The 16,940-nt window shown below is 40.4% G+C and overlaps 7 protein-coding genes across 7 annotated transcripts; 3 read left to right on the plus strand and 4 right to left on the minus strand. All coding sequences in view use genetic code 12, as the record gives it.

Moving 5' to 3' along the window:
- Nucleotides 1-108: 108 nt before the first annotated feature.
- NUFM (NADH-ubiquinone oxidoreductase) lies at nucleotides 109-513 on the minus strand (the record flags this gene model as incomplete). The annotated part of the gene is made up of 1 exon (XM_001385076.1): nucleotides 109-513. One exon carries the CDS (start codon nucleotides 511-513, stop codon nucleotides 109-111), a length of 405 nt encoding a protein of 134 aa, XP_001385113.1.
- Nucleotides 514-937: 424 nt separating this feature from the next.
- WWM1 (WW domain containing protein interacting with Metacaspase (MCA1)) lies at nucleotides 938-1,597 on the minus strand (the record flags this gene model as incomplete). The annotated part of the gene is made up of 1 exon (XM_001385077.1): nucleotides 938-1,597. One exon carries the CDS (start codon nucleotides 1,595-1,597, stop codon nucleotides 938-940), a length of 660 nt encoding a protein of 219 aa, XP_001385114.2.
- Nucleotides 1,598-1,991: 394 nt separating this feature from the next.
- Nucleotides 1,992-5,330, minus strand: MDM1 (intermediate filament protein; the record flags this gene model as incomplete). The annotated part of the gene is given in 5 exon segments (XM_001385078.1): nucleotides 1,992-3,483; nucleotides 3,502-3,546; nucleotides 3,574-3,715; nucleotides 3,770-4,192; nucleotides 4,331-5,330. The coding sequence occupies 5 exon segments, from the start codon at nucleotides 5,328-5,330 to the stop codon at nucleotides 1,992-1,994; spliced, it is 3,102 nt and encodes a 1,033-aa protein (XP_001385115.2).
- A 246-nt stretch (nucleotides 5,331-5,576) lies between these two features.
- PICST_32035 (hypothetical protein) lies at nucleotides 5,577-6,326 on the minus strand (the record flags this gene model as incomplete). Its single annotated transcript, XM_001385079.1, has 1 exon — nucleotides 5,577-6,326. One exon carries the CDS (start codon nucleotides 6,324-6,326, stop codon nucleotides 5,577-5,579), a length of 750 nt encoding a protein of 249 aa, XP_001385116.2.
- An 808-nt stretch (nucleotides 6,327-7,134) lies between these two features.
- On the plus strand, nucleotides 7,135-9,714 carry PRP24 (U4/U6 snRNA-associated splicing factor; the record flags this gene model as incomplete). The annotated part of the gene is made up of 2 exons (XM_001384726.1): nucleotides 7,135-7,989; nucleotides 8,056-9,714. Coding segments are annotated over 2 exons (2,514 nt in total), but the record flags the coding sequence as incomplete, so codon positions are not given.
- Nucleotides 9,715-10,057: 343 nt separating this feature from the next.
- CDC60 (cytosolic leucyl tRNA synthetase) lies at nucleotides 10,058-13,396 on the plus strand (the record flags this gene model as incomplete). The annotated part of the gene is made up of 1 exon (XM_001384727.1): nucleotides 10,058-13,396. One exon carries the CDS (start codon nucleotides 10,058-10,060, stop codon nucleotides 13,337-13,339), a length of 3,282 nt encoding a protein of 1,093 aa, XP_001384764.2. The 3' UTR covers nucleotides 13,340-13,396.
- A 1,093-nt stretch (nucleotides 13,397-14,489) lies between these two features.
- Nucleotides 14,490-16,905, plus strand: CDC4 (F box protein, for ubiquitin- dependent degradation; the record flags this gene model as incomplete). Its single annotated transcript, XM_001384728.1, has 1 exon — nucleotides 14,490-16,905. One exon carries the CDS (start codon nucleotides 14,490-14,492, stop codon nucleotides 16,830-16,832), a length of 2,343 nt encoding a protein of 780 aa, XP_001384765.2. The 3' UTR covers nucleotides 16,833-16,905.
- Between the last annotated feature and the right edge of the window lie 35 nt (nucleotides 16,906-16,940).

The following is a 16,940-nucleotide window of genomic DNA, read 5'->3' on the forward strand; positions in this document are numbered from 1 at the left end:
TCCCATACATCTGTCTAGATTTCTACAAATCCACACTATTTCTCTTCAATTCAAATATATGATGTATGTGTATTCTCTTTGAGTTGACTTTCGTCGATGCTAACTACTCTAGACCTTCTTGCCAAAGTACACCCATTGGTCTTCCAAAGGTTTTTCTTCCAATTCCTCCCATACTTTCAACTCAGCAAGTTCCTGAGCCAAAGTCAACTCTTCATGTGCCTGTATAACGATTTCTTCAATCAAACCACCTCCAATCTTGTTTTCTATGTTTTCGACAATTTCGTTTTCTTCGACAATCTTCAATCTGTTTTTTGTTAAAGCCTCAACAGACTGTTTGTAGATCGACTCCTTTGGGTACTTCTGGTCCAAAACCTTCAATGTATGGTTGTAAAGGGCAATCAATGCTGGACGAGGATTGGGGTGCTGGTACAAACCGGCCAAACCGGTGGGATATCCAGATGCTGCCTTGACCAACACTTCCTCGGCAGTTCTCAATACTCTGGTAAATTTCATTGCTATGTAGAGGTTTGTGCTGGAGCAGAAGGTGATGATTGAAAAGTTGATAAATTTGTAATGTTCAATTCTCATTGGTTTGTTTGGCAAATGAAAACTCACGTGAATTTAGCGTGAATTTGGTCATGTGACAAGACGATCTACATAGATAAGGACCAATGTCTGTAATACACAAGATTTGGCAATTATGATTTACACTCTATAATACAATTCTAGTCTCTGATGTTACTAAGCATGTATACAATGTACCTATGTAGGTTTTTACAGCCAGAATCTGATCGGGCAATATAGCTATTGTGTACTGTATTGTAGTATAGTGTATGAAGAAATGAATAAGTAGTGTAGTATAGTGTAGTGTAGTGTTGAAGTTTAAAAACGAACAATCACAACGAAAGAAAGCAAATTCTTTCAAACAACTTATCCTTCAGAAGTCACCTCCGCCAAAATCACCTCCTCCAAAGTCACCTCCTCCGTAGTCGTCGTTTCCACCATCCTGGTAGCCATCCTGGTAGCCATCCTGGTAGCCTTCCATTTGTTCATGATCTTCCCAGTTGTTGATGGCACTACCCAAAAGCATACCACCCAACAAACCTCCACCGACACCCATAGCCATGGATCCCGCGCCAAACTTGTTACTTTGACGTTGTGGTTGTTGCTGTTGTTGGTAGTAGCCTTGTTGTGGAGGATATTGTTGGTAGTAGCCTTGCTGTGGAGGATACCCTTGTGGAGGGTAGCCTTGTTGTGGAGGATACCCACCGTAGCCCTGAGGAGGACCTTGTTGATAGCCTTGCTGGTATCCACCGTAAGCCCTTTGGTTACCCGAAGGTCTCAGCTGTTGCGAGTATTGCAGTTGTTGCAGCTGTTGGGATTGTCTTGAGGATGTCTTCTCTACTGGTCTCAGTTCCGGAGGTGCGTATGCTGGAGGGGGGACGTCGTCACCGGCAAACTTCGTGCCACTGGGAGCTTCCCATTGCGATTTCTTGGTTGCTAGATCAACATAAAAGTATGTCTTGTATTTCTCGTCGTACTTGGCCACCCAACCGTCAGGCACAGAGGGTGGGTTCTTGGGATCGGCTTTGCTCATTGGAATAGGGAAAGATACAAAGCGTAATGAAGGAAGATAAAGCGAGAAGAAAAAAGGAATCTAACAAAAGATAAAAAAAAAGGGCACCAATGTTAAATTGAAAAATCAAGCTACGGTGATTTCTCGGTTTCTCTTAGTATATTATATTGTTCCCGAAGATCACAATCACATTCCTAATGGGGCGAGCATGCGGAGGCTTTTGCATCGCCACGAATCCTTCTCTCCCTATTAGTTAAAAATGCGGCACTGGAACTTGGACTTTAATTATGGGTGTGTGTAGGATCACACAAGATGGTAGGCACTACAGTCAAAGCCTTCTTTCATCGGACGTGACTGCAAATTCAAGAGTCTCTACTTTCATTGTTTTTTGTATCTATTCTCTCATTATTTCTATTTACGTGAGCTCAGGAAATGCTTTTGCCACCAATTCGTCGATGATCTGAAGAATCAAGTGCTTGTTGAGAAAGTCGTTCTGGATCATGGAAAATATTTTGGTTGAGGCGAAGTTGGTATTAGACGTACCGAATATTCTCGAACATGTCTCATTCATAAATACTCCAAGTAGCACACGAGCTTCCTGTCTGGTTGTTGATCTCTGATATAGAGTACGTAACACTGGTGGATCCTTGAACTTGCCATTGGGGAACACTATATTCTGTAAGTTGATCAACAAGTCGAGCATCTTCTCCTCTGTTTTTAGCTGTAGATCAACCTGTTCGTAGGTTTTCTTTTCGATTGTAGTACCAAACAACTGTTGTAGAATCAACACTAATGCTCGCCCTCTTAACCAACTCTTTGAATTGTTGAGCCGAAATACCGATATGAGCAAATCACAGATCGGTTTGACAAACACCTCTTTGCTACTCGAACTGCCGTATTCGTCAAACCACTTCAATTCCTGTTGCATATCCTTGATATTATCCATCATTTCTTCATTAGTCGCTACATCAGTAGCTGCCTTCGTAGGAACAGTATTGAAATTGGGAACCAACCTAGTTGAAATTCCATTATACAACTTGTTGGCTACCAATTCAACATTATTCTTGGAGCGACTTCCATCTCCAGTGATCCCATCTTCAAACGTTTGATTCTTCCGAAGTGTAAAGTTCTCTGATGATAGAAACGATCTGAACGCCTTATTCAGACACACTTCAGGAATTTGGATCAAGAGCTGTAAATACTCTTCAAGTGCAATCTTTCTCAATTCCACAAGCTGCCTTTGTTGAAACTTAAGCACAGACATCGTCCTCTTGGGGAATCGGATATTGGACACCTGAGGGTACCTCAATTTCAAATATTCATGCAACTTAAAGAATTGACTAAATCTTCTAGCAACAACCCAACCAGCTCTGACAATCAGAGGATCGTTGCTGCTAAATTTTTGCACTTCAACAATGTATAGTATGAATTCTTTCCCATTCTCAGACCCGCTGATATAGGATTGAATGCTCACTCTTGATTTGCCATATAAACTATTATCGTTTTCTTGAACGATATACTGCTGTTTCTGTAATTCCTTTGAATTTATTTCTCTCTCCACGCTGACTTTAGACTTAGTCAAAATTTTTAATTCAGAAATGTTATTAGTAAGTTCTGCTTTCCTGATAAGTGGAATTAAAACCTTAACCTGCTCATTGAGCTTCTCGATTTGGTCAGTGAGTTTGGGGATTTCCTCCGCGAGATTCAAGTTCCCTGGGGCAGCCCAAAATACTTCCAGACCAGGATTGCCACTTTCTTCTGAATCGATTGGCAAAACTTGGGAATCGGAATCATATGTCATTGAGTCAGTGTCTGTTCCAGATTCATCGCTGAGATCGTCAAAAAGCTTCGAACTCCTATTGTTCAGCCCAAGATTGAGACCTTCAGTGGAATCGTAACCAAACAAACTTGAAGTGTCTCCAAACAATAATTCTTTCTTCACTTCTGCTGTGATTGCTTGTTTTTCCGAACTAAATTCGGGCAAGGAAGATGATGACAAGTTGATCTTTTGGTCATAGGAAAATCTATTTTCGTTCTCTGAAGGGTCTTTCATAATTTTCGTAAAGGCATCCTCCACAGCTTGAATTACCTCAGGATTAACTCTCTCATTTTTGGAAATCGCCTGGATATTGCCAAGATCTGGAGAAGCTTTCGATTTCAAGGAAGAAATATGGCCAAGTTTCAAAATGAAACCTGATTTCTTGAAGGCAGGAAGATCAGTTTCAACCATTTCATTAAATATAGCTTGCTGAACCTTAAACATCGTCTTTCTAGCTTTTTGATATCTTATTAATTTGCTTTCACTGGAGCTTTCATTGCTGAGATTTTCAACATCCTGAAGCAAGTCCTTGCTTACCGAGTTTACATATACCTGCGAATAATGGTCTAGAATTCGCCGTATATCATCAGTTGATGTAAATTCTAAGGAAACGGACATGTCCACTTCGCCATCCTCATTCAAAGCAGATTCCTCTAATGGAGCTCTTAAAGAATCTATTTCCTTCCAGAATTGCAATACTTCCAACCTATTCTGATCCTTCATGAATTCAGAAAAGACCTTAAAAAATCGAGGATTGGGAAGAATATCAGATAACAGCAAATTTCCTATGAGATTCGCTTCTAGGCTAATTAAATTCCGGGTTCTTTCATCTATAGCGGATGACAACTCCAATAGTTTCCTAGTGACTCTATTTGATGGTGAAGCTTGTAATTGTACTTTCAAACTGTCGCGTATAGAATCAAGCTGTTGTATACTATCTATTTCATTGACATTAGACATCATCTCTTTGAACGATGGAATATCCGTATTTTCTGTGATCATAAAAGTGGAAGAAGTTCCTTCGTCTTCTCTTCGCAGCTGTTTCTTAGCAAGCATTTCCGTGTGTTCTTTTAAAGCCTCTCTTAACCGCTTCACTTGATCTCGATGCTTCAAATTATCACCAACAAGCTTGACGATTAACAAGTTGTAAAAATCGCCTTCTCCCACCATTTGTAGAATGCTAGTCAATATTGTGCAAGCAACGATTTCTGTTACTAGTGAAGTCACGATTTCATTTGATCTTTCTTGTTCGGATAGAAGATATGGTAGTATAGAAGCGATTTTGCTTCTCAAGTAATTCTTTTCGTTGGTATCGTTGTTTTCAAGATTAGACACAGTAACTCCAGGATGCAATCTACCCCGGTCAAACTGATTAGCTATAGCTAGGTGGTACTCAGGGGTTTCGCTCTTGGGAACTGTTCCTTTTACTCTGACAGTCTCTTCCGCTTTAGTGAAGTAAATGAAATGCTCATTAACAATGGGTAAAACCTGAGATACTAGCAACCTAGCATAGTCTATATCAGCTAGTCTCAGTATAAGCTTAGTAAATATGGATTTCAATTCAACTTTAATACTGTCTTGAAACGAACTGTCCTTCGAGACCTGTTTGAACCAGCTATCCACAAATTCCTTGATAATCAAATCTATAAACTCCTCCAATGTCTCTGAAACCAAGAACGAATCGGCAATTATAGGTTTGTTCAATTTCTCAATTGAAGAATCAGAATGCGAGTTCCAGATGGATGGTTCTACGAACTTGAACCGTTTTACTTTTGGGTTGTTCACAATTGGCTTCCTCACTTTGACAAATATCACAAAATAGCCTACAATGGCTAGAGATAGGAATCCTCCTATGGCAAATAGAGCCCAGTATATGAAGGTATATCGAAGAACGTAGAAAAATACAATGGAGTATCCAAAAACTTGAAGTACCATTTTCAAATGATGATGTATTCGGCTACTCGATACCAAGCCTGCGGGCTTCGCTCGCTCCATATTAATTGGTAGAATTTAATTGCTGAATGTTGACAAAGTTGAAAGTTGTAGATACAGAAATCCAACCATAAATATTGAAAATGATACGTGACACAAAGCCGTTTCGTGTTTTTATTATGGAGAACTTATGTCTATGCTATATTCTATTCTACAAGGGTTATACATGCTGTGTTTGCGAAGACTATTTCAGAGTTCTCTTCTTCGCTTCTTCGAACCTTCGCTCTCGTTAGAATCAAGTCTACGTTTCTTTGACTTGGTTTCTTTAGGGCTCTTTTCTTTCTTTTCTTTCTTGTCCTTCTTGTCCGACTTCTTGGACTTAGACTTTGACTCCAGAACCAAGTCTTCTTTCGTGGCCTTCTTTTCATTCTTTTTTGAAACTCCTTCTCTGTCTATTTTGTCTTTCTTGTCCTTTTTGCTTACTTTTCCTGTCTTCTCTCTTTTATTTAAATTGTCCTTCTTTTCGACCTTGTTTGATTTGTCCTTCTTGGTCTTTTTCTCCTTCTTCTTGTCCTTCTTCTTCTTCTCCTTCTTGTCCTCCTTGGAAATAGTACCGAAAGCCTTATCTATCACTTTCGCTACCTCGTCTCTGTCAATATGGTCTTTTGCATTGCTGTAGCTGGTTTTCCCCACAGTACCTTCCAACCCTACACCTTTCACAAACATTTTGTAGAGAGCCGAAGTTTCTCTTCTCATATGATCTACAACCAAAGTCTGGTTCTGTGTGATAGAGATGGAACTTCCACTTCCGCTGACTTCCATACTCTTAAGTTGACCATCAAAGAGCTTTTCCCACCATACATCAGTATCTTTTGTATCATGACCCAACCCCTTGGTATCTTTCTTGTGTTTCACCAAAATTGGCTTTTTGAGTCCGCCCTTTTGAAGAGCTTCTCCCTCTGTCCAGCCAAATGACTGTAAATAGGCGTTGGCATTCATTTTTAGCTAGCGGTGCTAATGCCAGGTAGTTCAGAGATGAAGAGAATACTGAAAAATTGTTATCATAGTGATGCTTTCCTGCACATTCCAAATTTTTTTAAATACAGGCGCTTAGTGAAAACCAATTATTCAGATGAATATATCAAAATTCGAAAGTCTTAAGTCATTCAGCAAAAATTGTGTCATCATTGCCAATTCTGTAATATAGTTTTGAACTTTTGAAGTTCTTTAAATCCAAGCTTAACCTTGAAGTCTTGGCCTTCCAATCTAATTGAAGCTTGCGTCACGTGAGAATATCGAAACTCACTATATCTTGTCCAGATAGACTTCTTTTCCAATCGAAATGTCTCAATCAGATGGAGAGGAAATAAAAAGATTGAAAAATTTGTACGGCTTGTTTGAATTACGTTATCAGCATTCAAGTCTAAAGCGAGTTCATGGAGATCTTCCGGCATCTGTTAAGGAGAATACAAAGGATAATATAGAAGAGACTGACAAGTGGAGCCAACTTCATACACATATAGACTTTAGCAACTACCCGAGTTGGTTCAAACATAATACTGAGAATAATGCGTTTGATGATGCTGGGGTTTATATTGGCGATGTAAGTATTTCCCATAAAGGTATCAGAGATTATGAAAGCCAGTTTTCAATAGAACATTTCAACGAACAACTTAAAGTCGCTCGTGAAGCGAATAATTTTGAAGGAATGTGTTCGATTTACAGTTCCAAAAACGAATGGTACTCCTTGAAAGCTGAAGAATGGAAAGAGTATAGAGAAGCAGCTTCTAGATCAGATGATCCTCACAAAGCATTGCTTAACTTTCATGAGGATCGAACTTTCGATGAACCATCATTCAGGAATTGGAAAGAGCGAATAGATCATTTTCGTAGTAAGGAACTGGATCCGGAGTTGGTGACAGATTTATTACAGGAAGCTATGGCTGATTTAAAATTCCATTACTACGATATTGACAAGTTTATAGATTACACAATCGACTACTTTGCAATGGCTGGAGCTACAGGATCTGAAATAATGAACCTTCGTCTTCAACTTCTAGAAATTCCACATGCTGGATTGCAGGATTCTTTTTCTAAAATGTCGGCTACTGTTTCGAAATACTCAACCCAGTATGAAGACGATATGTCAGTAGCTCAGAAAACCTATTCAGCAACCTTGAAGAAACAAAAACATATTGAAATCTTCGAATTAGCCTTATTAAGAGAACCAGATAACATGTCTCTATGGACAGAATATGTGAAAAACTACGCAAAGTACATGGCTAGGGAAGATGATGACGCTCTTTTGTCGATATTTCGTCGAGCACCCAAGTCTGATGAGCTGTGGCTTCCCTTCTGTTTGTTGTGTATATATACTGTCTATGAACAGCAGTTCAGAGGTAAAGTTCTCGACGATAGAGTCTTGCTCCATATAACAGGCGAGCTTACTAGATTGTTTCCCTACCATCCTTCGGCTTACACAGAAGCATTGAAGCTTCCAGTCGACCGGATAAAAATGATAATTACCATTAAAAATTTGGATTTAATTCATAAGTCTGACTATAATGAATGGAAGAAGGTTGCGTTGGCTATTTTGACATATTTATCATCTGGAATTTCATGGAATGATCCAGAAATAAAGAAGCTACAAGAGAAACTAGATGTAGATCTAGTAGACAAGTACAAGGATGAACCCAAGACTTTTCAAAACATTTCCTTTGCTCAGAAGCTTCAAAACTTCGCAATCGAGTTTGCTGAATTTGCTATAGTTGAAAACAATGATATTTTTCATTCTGTTGAAAAGCTTTCGATTACACTTTTGGAACGACTTGGAGATCAAGAGAGTGTTCATAAGCTTGCTAAGCAGTTGGTGGAACGTTTTTCTGATCAATGTGAGGTATGGCTCTTTCTCATAAATTTTTACATCAGTGTAAATGAAAACAAAGATTTTATAACTTCTTTGTTTGAGAAGGGAGTCTCCTTTGCAAAATCTCTTGATTGGCCAGAAAGGTTGATTGAAGAGTGGATACACTTCGAAACAGTTTATGGTACACCAATATCATCAAAGAAAGCTGTCTTGTTTTGTAATAATACTTTACAGGATTTGGCATTGGAAATTCAAAATGAAAGCAACGAGGAGGTTGATGATAAGCAGGCAGTTCTATCAGAAGATGAAGATAGTGAAGAAGGAGATAAAAAACGTAGAAAATTGAATAAAAACGATTCATCTGCTATAGTACCTCCTAGATCGAGAGAGAATTTGATGGTTAAAGTGGAAAATTTGACTTCCGATGTCACCAGGAATGATATAACTCGTTTCTTTAGTGACTGTGGAAGTATTAGAGAATTGTCTATTGTGGAAAATAGTGCGACAATTGAATTCCATGAAGAACGAGAAGTTTTGGCTGCAATTACTAAGGATAAGAAGAAAATTTCTGGGAAGGAGATCTCTGTGAAACGAATAGTGAATTGTATTCTTTTTGTTAACAATTACCCACCCAGTATGGACCAGGGCTGCATAAGGTTGATGTTCGAACAGATAGGTAAGTTGGCCAGTATCAGGTTTCCTTCTCAGCGTTCGAACCATACTAGACGGTTCTGCTATGTAGAATATGAAAACGCCAATTCTGCTCTTCAAGCTGTCAAGATTTATAATGGAAAGGTATTGGTAGATAATGTTCTCCATCAGGATTTTGCTCTTCAGGTTGCTATATCTGATTCTGAAGCCAAGTCAGATAGAGAAACCAAGATGGAAAGCCAGATTAGAGTGAAGAACATTGACTACATGCTTGATATTGAAGCCATCAAAGGCATGTTTGTTGAATGTGGAACTGTTACTCTGGTAGTAATTCCTAAGTTTCAGCGAAATAATTTTAATCAAAAGAACAATGGTTTGGCATACGTTACTTTTGAGAGTAATCACGAAGCACAAAAGGCTGTACAAATGGATGGAAAGATAATTGGAGGTAGACCAATTTCGGTTGCTTTAAGCTCGCGTTCACAGAAATACTCACAGTCACACAAGCATGATAATGGCTATTCAGCATCCAAATATTCACAATTTGAAGATGTAAGAACTGTGGGTGTTACTAATGTTGATAACACATTGACTGCAGAGCAAGTTAAACTATTTTTCTCTACCAATGGAGGTGTTGTTAGTAAAGTTGAGATCTTTCCTGAACATGCTGTGGCCATGGTGGAGTTTGAAAAGGCATCAGATGCTGGAAATGTGACTATGAGTCTTAGAACCAAGCAATTGGGAAACAGGGAGATTGTGTTGACGTCAATGGCAGAAGTTGTTAGTATTATTAAGGGAAAGAAGGAGCTGCATCAACAACCTGTTCCAAAGATGATGGTTCCAGCATCAATACGTCGCAAGAGAAAGTAAATTATTGTTGTATTACTAGAAACATCTACAATATATAAATATGAGCAATTTGTCAAAGTAGAGAAATTAAGAGACAATAATATAAATATAAAAGTCATTAACTATTCTTTCTTCATTCCCTCATTGTTTTCTATTAGTCATATTCCTCCCCTGAATATCTTCAGATAACGACTGCGAAAAGTATAAAATGCTGCGAAAAAAAAGCACAATCAAAGGGCCTATTCAGGATTTTTTCTCCGGTGAAAAATCCGTGTGCACGACCCCATAGAAAAATTTGAAAAAAATCTTCTATACTTTCTACCACTCCAGTCTTTCTCTATAGACCCCAAACGTAGTTTCGACCATGAGTGCTCCCATCAAGTTGGAAAACACCGTGCGTAGAGATACCTTAATTGATATTGAAAAGAAATATCAGAAAATCTGGGCTGACCAAAAATTGTTTGAAGTCGATGCCCCTACCATTGAAGAGGATCCCACTGAAGATGCGGACGAATTGAGAAAGAAGTACCCCAAGTACTTCGCCACTATGGCCTACCCATACATGAACGGTGTCTTACATGCGGGCCATTCCTTCACTTTGTCCAAAGTTGAGTTTGCCACTGGTTTTGAAAGAATGAACGGAAAGAGAGCCTTATTCCCACTCGGTTTCCACTGTACTGGTATGCCGATCAAGGCTGCTGCCGACAAGATCAAGCGTGAGATTGAAATGTTTGGCTCAGACTTTTCCGGAGCTCCAACTGAAGAAGAAGAAGAAGAACCAAAGAAAGAGACTGCTGCCAAGTCTGAAGATGTCACCAAGTTCAAGGCTAAGAAGTCCAAGGCTGTAGCTAAGCAAGGAAGAGGTAAGTACCAGTTTGAGATCATGATGCAATTGGGAATTTCCAAGGAAGAAGTTGTAAAGTTTTCTGACTCGGACTACTGGCTCAAATTCTTCCCTCCTTTGACCCAGAAAGATGTTACAGCTTTTGGTGGAAGAGTCGACTGGAGAAGATCTATGGTGACTACCCCAGCCAACCTCTACTACGATGCCTTCGTCAGATGGCAGATCAATAGATTGAGAGATGTGGGCAAGATCAAGTTCGGTGAAAGATACACCATCTACTCTGAATTGGATGGACAAGCCTGTTTGGACCACGACAGACAATCTGGTGAAGGTGTCAACCCACAGGAGTACACAGGCATTAAAATTGAAGTCACCGAATTTGCCGACGCTGCTCAGAAGTTATTTTCACAAGAGAAGTTCGACTTTGCCAACAAGAAGATCTACTTGGTTGCAGCTACTTTGAGACCAGAAACCATGTACGGTCAAACTTGTTGTTTCGTATCGCCCAAGCTCGACTACGGTATCTTTGATGCTGGCAATAACGAGTTCTACATTACTACTGAACGTGCCTTCAAGAACATGTCGTACCAAAAATTGACCCCCAAGAGAGGATACTACAAGCCTGAAGTTAGAATCAACGGTGCCGCTTTGGTGGGTTCAAAGATCCACGCTCCTTTGGCTGTGCACAAGGAGTTGAGAGTGTTGCCTATGGAAACCGTATTGGCCTCAAAGGGTACCGGTGTTGTGACATGCGTCCCTTCTGACTCTCCAGATGATTTCGTTACCACCAGAGACTTGTACAACAAACCCGAATACTACGGTATCGAGAAGGAATGGGTTCAACCGGAAATCATCCCAATTGTCAAAACGGAGAAATATGGTGACAAGTGCGCAGAATTCTTGGTCAACGACTTAAAAATTCAGTCTCCAAAAGATGCTGTTCAATTGGCTCAAGCTAAGGAGCTTGCCTATAAAGAAGGTTACTACAATGGTACCATGGTCATTGGCAAATATGCCGGTGAGAAGGTCGAAGCTGCAAAGCCAAAGGTCAGAGCTGATTTAGTAGCTTCTGGAGAAGCTTTCGTTTACAATGAGCCAGAAGGTCTTGTTATTTCCAGATCAGGCGACGAGTGTATTGTTTCATTAGAGGACCAATGGTACATTGACTACGGTGAAGAAACCTGGAAGGCTCAGGCCTTGGACTGTTTGGCCCACATGCAAACCTTTGCTAAGGAAACTAGACATGGATTTGAAGCTGTCTTGGACTGGTTGAAGAATTGGGCTGTGACCAGAAACTTCGGTTTGGGTACCAGATTGCCATGGGATGAAAGATACTTGGTAGAGTCTTTGTCTGATTCTACAATCTATATGGCCTACTACACCATTGATCGTTTCCTCCACTCGGACTATTACGGTAAGGTATCCGGTAAGTTTGCCATCAAACCAGAGCAAATGACCGATGAAGTTTTTGATTTCATTTTCACTCGTCGTGAAAACATCAAGACCGATATCCCTATCGAACAATTGAAGGCCATGAGAAGAGAGTTTGAATACTTCTACCCTCTTGATGTGAGAATTTCAGGTAAAGACTTGATTCCAAACCATTTAACCTTCTTTATCTACACACACGTAGCCTTGTTCCCCAGACAGTTCTGGCCCCAGGGTATCAGAGCTAATGGTCACTTGATGTTGAACAACGCCAAGATGTCCAAGTCCACTGGTAATTTCATGACCTTGGAACAAATCGTAGAAAAGTTCGGTGCTGATGCTTCTAGAATTGCTTTGGCTGATGCTGGTGACTCTGTAGAAGATGCCAACTTCGACGAGTCTAATGCTAATGCTGCTATCTTACGTTTGACTACTTTGAAGGAATGGTGTGAAGAAGTCGCCAAGACCAAGGACTCGTTGAGAACTGGTCCAACGGACTCTTTCTTTGACCAGGCTTTTGAAAACGAAATGAACAGCTTGATTGAAGAAACTTATGAATTCTACAACAACACTCACTACAAGGCTGCCTTGAAGACAGGTTTGTTTGATTTCCAAGCTGCCAGAGACTACTATAGAGACTCTGTATCCAACAACATTGGCATGCACAAGGATTTGGTTTTGAAGTATATTGAAACCCAGGCTTTGATGTTGGCACCAATTGCTCCTCACTTTGCCGAGTACATCTACGTTGAAATCTTGGGTAATAAGGGCACCGTGCATAACACTGCTTTCCCAAGAGCCACCAAGGAAATCTCTAAGTCTATTGCCGACGCCTTACTGTACGTCAGAGACATTTCCAGATCGATTCGTGAAGCCGAAGCCAATGTTTTGAAGAAGAAGAAGGGTGGCAAGCCATCTGAAGTCGACGCTTCCAAGCCAGCAAAATTAACCTTGTTTGTATCTAACTCGTACCCAGACTGGCAAGACAGCTACATTGACCTCGTGAGAGAGTTGTACGAAAAACAATCTTTGGATGACAACAAGGCTATTAGAGAAAAGGTCGGAAAAGACATGAAGCGTGCCATGCCATTTATTTCGCTCTTGAAGCAGAGATTGACTGTAGAGAACCCTCAAACCGTCTTCAACAGAAAGTTGACGTTCAACGAAACAGATGTGCTTAAGTCTGTTACTGCCAACATCAAGAAGGCAACCTACTCTGTCAATGTCGAAGAAGTTGAAATTATTTCGTTTGAGAACGGTGCCAAACAGGGCCAAAACGTTCTCACTGGTGAATCTGTAGAAATCTCCGTCACCGGTAAGATTGTAGACTCTGCTGTTCCAGGTGAGCCAGGTATCATGCTTAACAACCTCTAGATTGTTCATAGAAGCGGATACATAGTAATGTAGACGATAATAAATACTGTATGATATAAAGAGTGATGGTGTAGAATACTATAAGAGGACTTGTTGACTCTTGAATATATTTCATATGTGAATAAACCAAATAGTAGGTGCTTTTGTGCCACGTCGATATCTCATGGTAGGATCTAAGGGATCTGCAACCGGCTGTAGACAAGGAAAACTATCTTTGCTTCTAAAAATATACGTCAACTGGTTGGTAGGAGTACTCGAAAGAGAGGGTAAAGGATATTAAATGTTAGTTATTGACAGCCCATGTAGTATATGTGGAAATTGTCTGAAATTTGCACCCAATTTTTGGAGATCTTTCACTGAAAAACAAAAATTCTGCGGGTTAGAAAAGAAGACCAATCATACCATAGGAGAAAAGTACCATATTCAAGTGATATATTTATCCAACTTCACCGGCAGCGTTACCGCTCTCATCTGTCCATGAATATGTCTCGATGATTTCTATCATTCTATCATCGTAGTGTTGCAACCAAAGCTAGCTGAGACTGTTGCAGGAACAATATTCCTTTTTTCTGTCTGATTTTTTCCGCTTTCAAATCCCCGATATTCTCACAGAAGGGGCCACTGAAAAAAAAAGACCAGTCGTTTCTGGCTAGATTACTTGCCAGAAAACAATAACCACCACTACTGTCATTTTTTTTTGGCAAACCCATCTTCACAGACACAAAGTTTTGCGTAACCCTCTAAGACGTGCCGTACATACACCCAGAAGATCTTGTGACCCTTGCGGCCTGAAAAGAAAAGAGAAAAACACCGTTTCCGCCGTGTTCTGTTATTTCATACTATCCCTAACATATTGTTTACTTAAAGAAACAAGCAAGGACTAGAACACCCAGAAAACGTAAAAAAAATTCCAAAAAGGCAACAAGAAGTTCCAGAAAGACCCTAATATCCTATAACGACAACAGCGTCACGTATTTCCGTATCTTTTCGTATCTTCTGACATCGTTTGATATCAAATCCACAGCATCTAGAATTAAGTGAGACTATCGTTATAGTTTTCACATTCTCAAATTCCAAAAAGTATCACTATCAATAATTATATCATTATTAACAATATAATTAAGAGCAATATCAAGAATATTTCTACATCATGAGTGACGATAACGAACTTGTCAAAGCTGACAGCGTTACCGTGCTGACGAACCTTCCGCCTGTTTTCCCGCTCCTTTTAGCCGTACCCAAATATGACTACAGATTATTCAACGCAAACGGCAAGCTTGCCGACGTCTGGCTCCAGAAGGAGTACCAGAAGTTGTCAATCAAGTCGGTTTCAAGGGAAAATCGCAAACGAAATCGTACCGGCGGAGAACAAGACACCGAAGAGGTGTTTGATCAGGACCGTGAATCTACAGAGTCATGTGATGACATGATAATACTGGACACTGATTCCAATAGCCAGTTGTCGGCGGCACCTTCTTCTTCCATCACGTCGATTGTAGCAGCAGCACGGGAAAACGGTTTGGTACATCCTCCCAAGAGAAGACTCACGTCATCTACCTTCACGGAGGCTATCAATCTTTCTAATCCCGTTCCACTTGTTGGAACGAACTCTAGTAGTATAGTGTATGAAGCTATGAACAACAGCTCTAGTACAGTCACCACTACCGCCGTTGCAGTGTCACAACCTCAGCACTCTCAACCGCAAAGGCCGCGTACACCTAATGCTATCAACTCTCCTTCTCATACGCCTATTTCTGACTATGAAGAAGATCAGCCTCAGCAGCTTCCTCTTCCATCTCCCAGCGCTTCACCAGTGCAAAGTGGAGAGACCAAGATATCGACGTTCGACCCCATAGAGAACCAGTTAAAGCACATACCTGCGACACAGGTGGAATTGCTAGAATTGATGGTGAATTTGTCTGGCTACTTCAACGAACGAAACCAGAACCATCTCATATTCAGATTGCTTCAGAACTTGAACCGATCCTCGTTAAGCACTTTCAACGAGCTTATCCATAACAATTTACGTAGAGACTTGATCAGCAACTTGCCTCTTGAGATTACCCTAAAGATTCTTTCTTTCTTGGATCATAAGACTTTGTTGTCATTGTCTAGAGTCTGTAAAAATTGGTGCAAAATCATCAACAATACCAGCATCTGGATCAACTTGTTGAAGCGAGACAAGTTGATAACGAGCGATGAAGTTATTCACAAGGAATTGGAGAACTCTGAAGAACTTCTAGAAGAATGGAGCGAAAACTCCCATGATGTAAATGTAGCACAAGTGTTGTACAAGAAGCGATGTATCATCGTTAACAGATGGATGGATCCAAACTATGAGCCGCTTAGAAAAAGTGTGCCTGTTAAATCTGATGGCAGTAAGGTAGTAACATGTTTACAACACGACGACGAAAAGATAATCACGGGAGTTGACAACAAGTCTGTCTTTATTTATTCTACAAGAACAGGGAAGTTGTTGAGGGAGCTAGAGGGCCATGAAGGTGGTGTCTGGGCATTGAAATATACTGGTAATACTTTAGTGACAGGATCCACAGACAGAACGGTCCGTATATGGAACATGAAATCCGGAAGATGCACTCATGTGTTCAGAGGCCATACGTCCACCATCAGATGTTTGGATATCATGCATCCTGTGGTCATCGGCAAGGACATCAACGGTGCAGATATCATATTTCCCGAGTATCCGTTGTTAGTAACTGGAGCTAGAGATCATAATATCCATGTTTGGAGGTTGCCTATAAATAACGAGGATGACCCAGAAATAGACGAAAGACCTTTCGATTGCAATGATTCGGAGAATCCGTACTTGATAGCAGTTTTGTCTGGTCACACTCACTCTGTTCGTTCAGTTTCCGGCTATGGTAACATCATTATATCAGGTTCATACGACTCAACAGTAAGAGTGTGGGACTTGATGGAAAACGGGATATGTAAGCATGTCTTGACTGGCCATCATGACAAGGTATATTCCACGGCTTTAGACTTCAATTCCAGAACCTGTTTCTCAGGTTCTATGGATTCCAACATCAACATCTGGAACTTTGATACAGGCAAGCTTTTGAACACTTTGGAAGGACACACCATGTTGGTAGGTTTATTGGATTTGGTGGAAGGTGTATTGGTCTCTGCAGCAGCTGATGCATCACTCCGAATCTGGGACCCAAAGACTGGCAAGTGCTTCAGCAAGCTTGAAGGTCACACTGGAGCCATCACCTGTTTCGAGCACGATGGTCTCAAGGTAGTAAGTGGTAGTGACAAGATGTTGAAGTTGTGGGATGTGAAGGAAGGAAGATTTTCTAGAGATTTGCTCAACGACGTAGCTGGAGCTATATGGCAGGTAAGAATCGATTACAAACGTTGTGTTGCTGCTGTCCAAAGATACAGAAACGATGAGGAAAACGAGACTTTCATTGAGATCTTGGACTTTAGCGAACCACCTAGGAAGAGATTCGAAAGGTTACAGGAACAGTAGATTTGTATTGTTGGTTAGTTACGTATGAAGGAGGAATTGTCTTCTCTTCTTTTTAATGTTTTATTATAATTTCATATAATCACATGTACTCTCGTACCTTTAAAAGCA

This window comes from Scheffersomyces stipitis, chromosome 5, assembly GCF_000209165.1.
Source record: "Scheffersomyces stipitis CBS 6054 chromosome 5, complete sequence".
Classification (NCBI taxonomy): domain Eukaryota; kingdom Fungi; phylum Ascomycota; class Pichiomycetes; order Serinales; family Debaryomycetaceae; genus Scheffersomyces; species Scheffersomyces stipitis.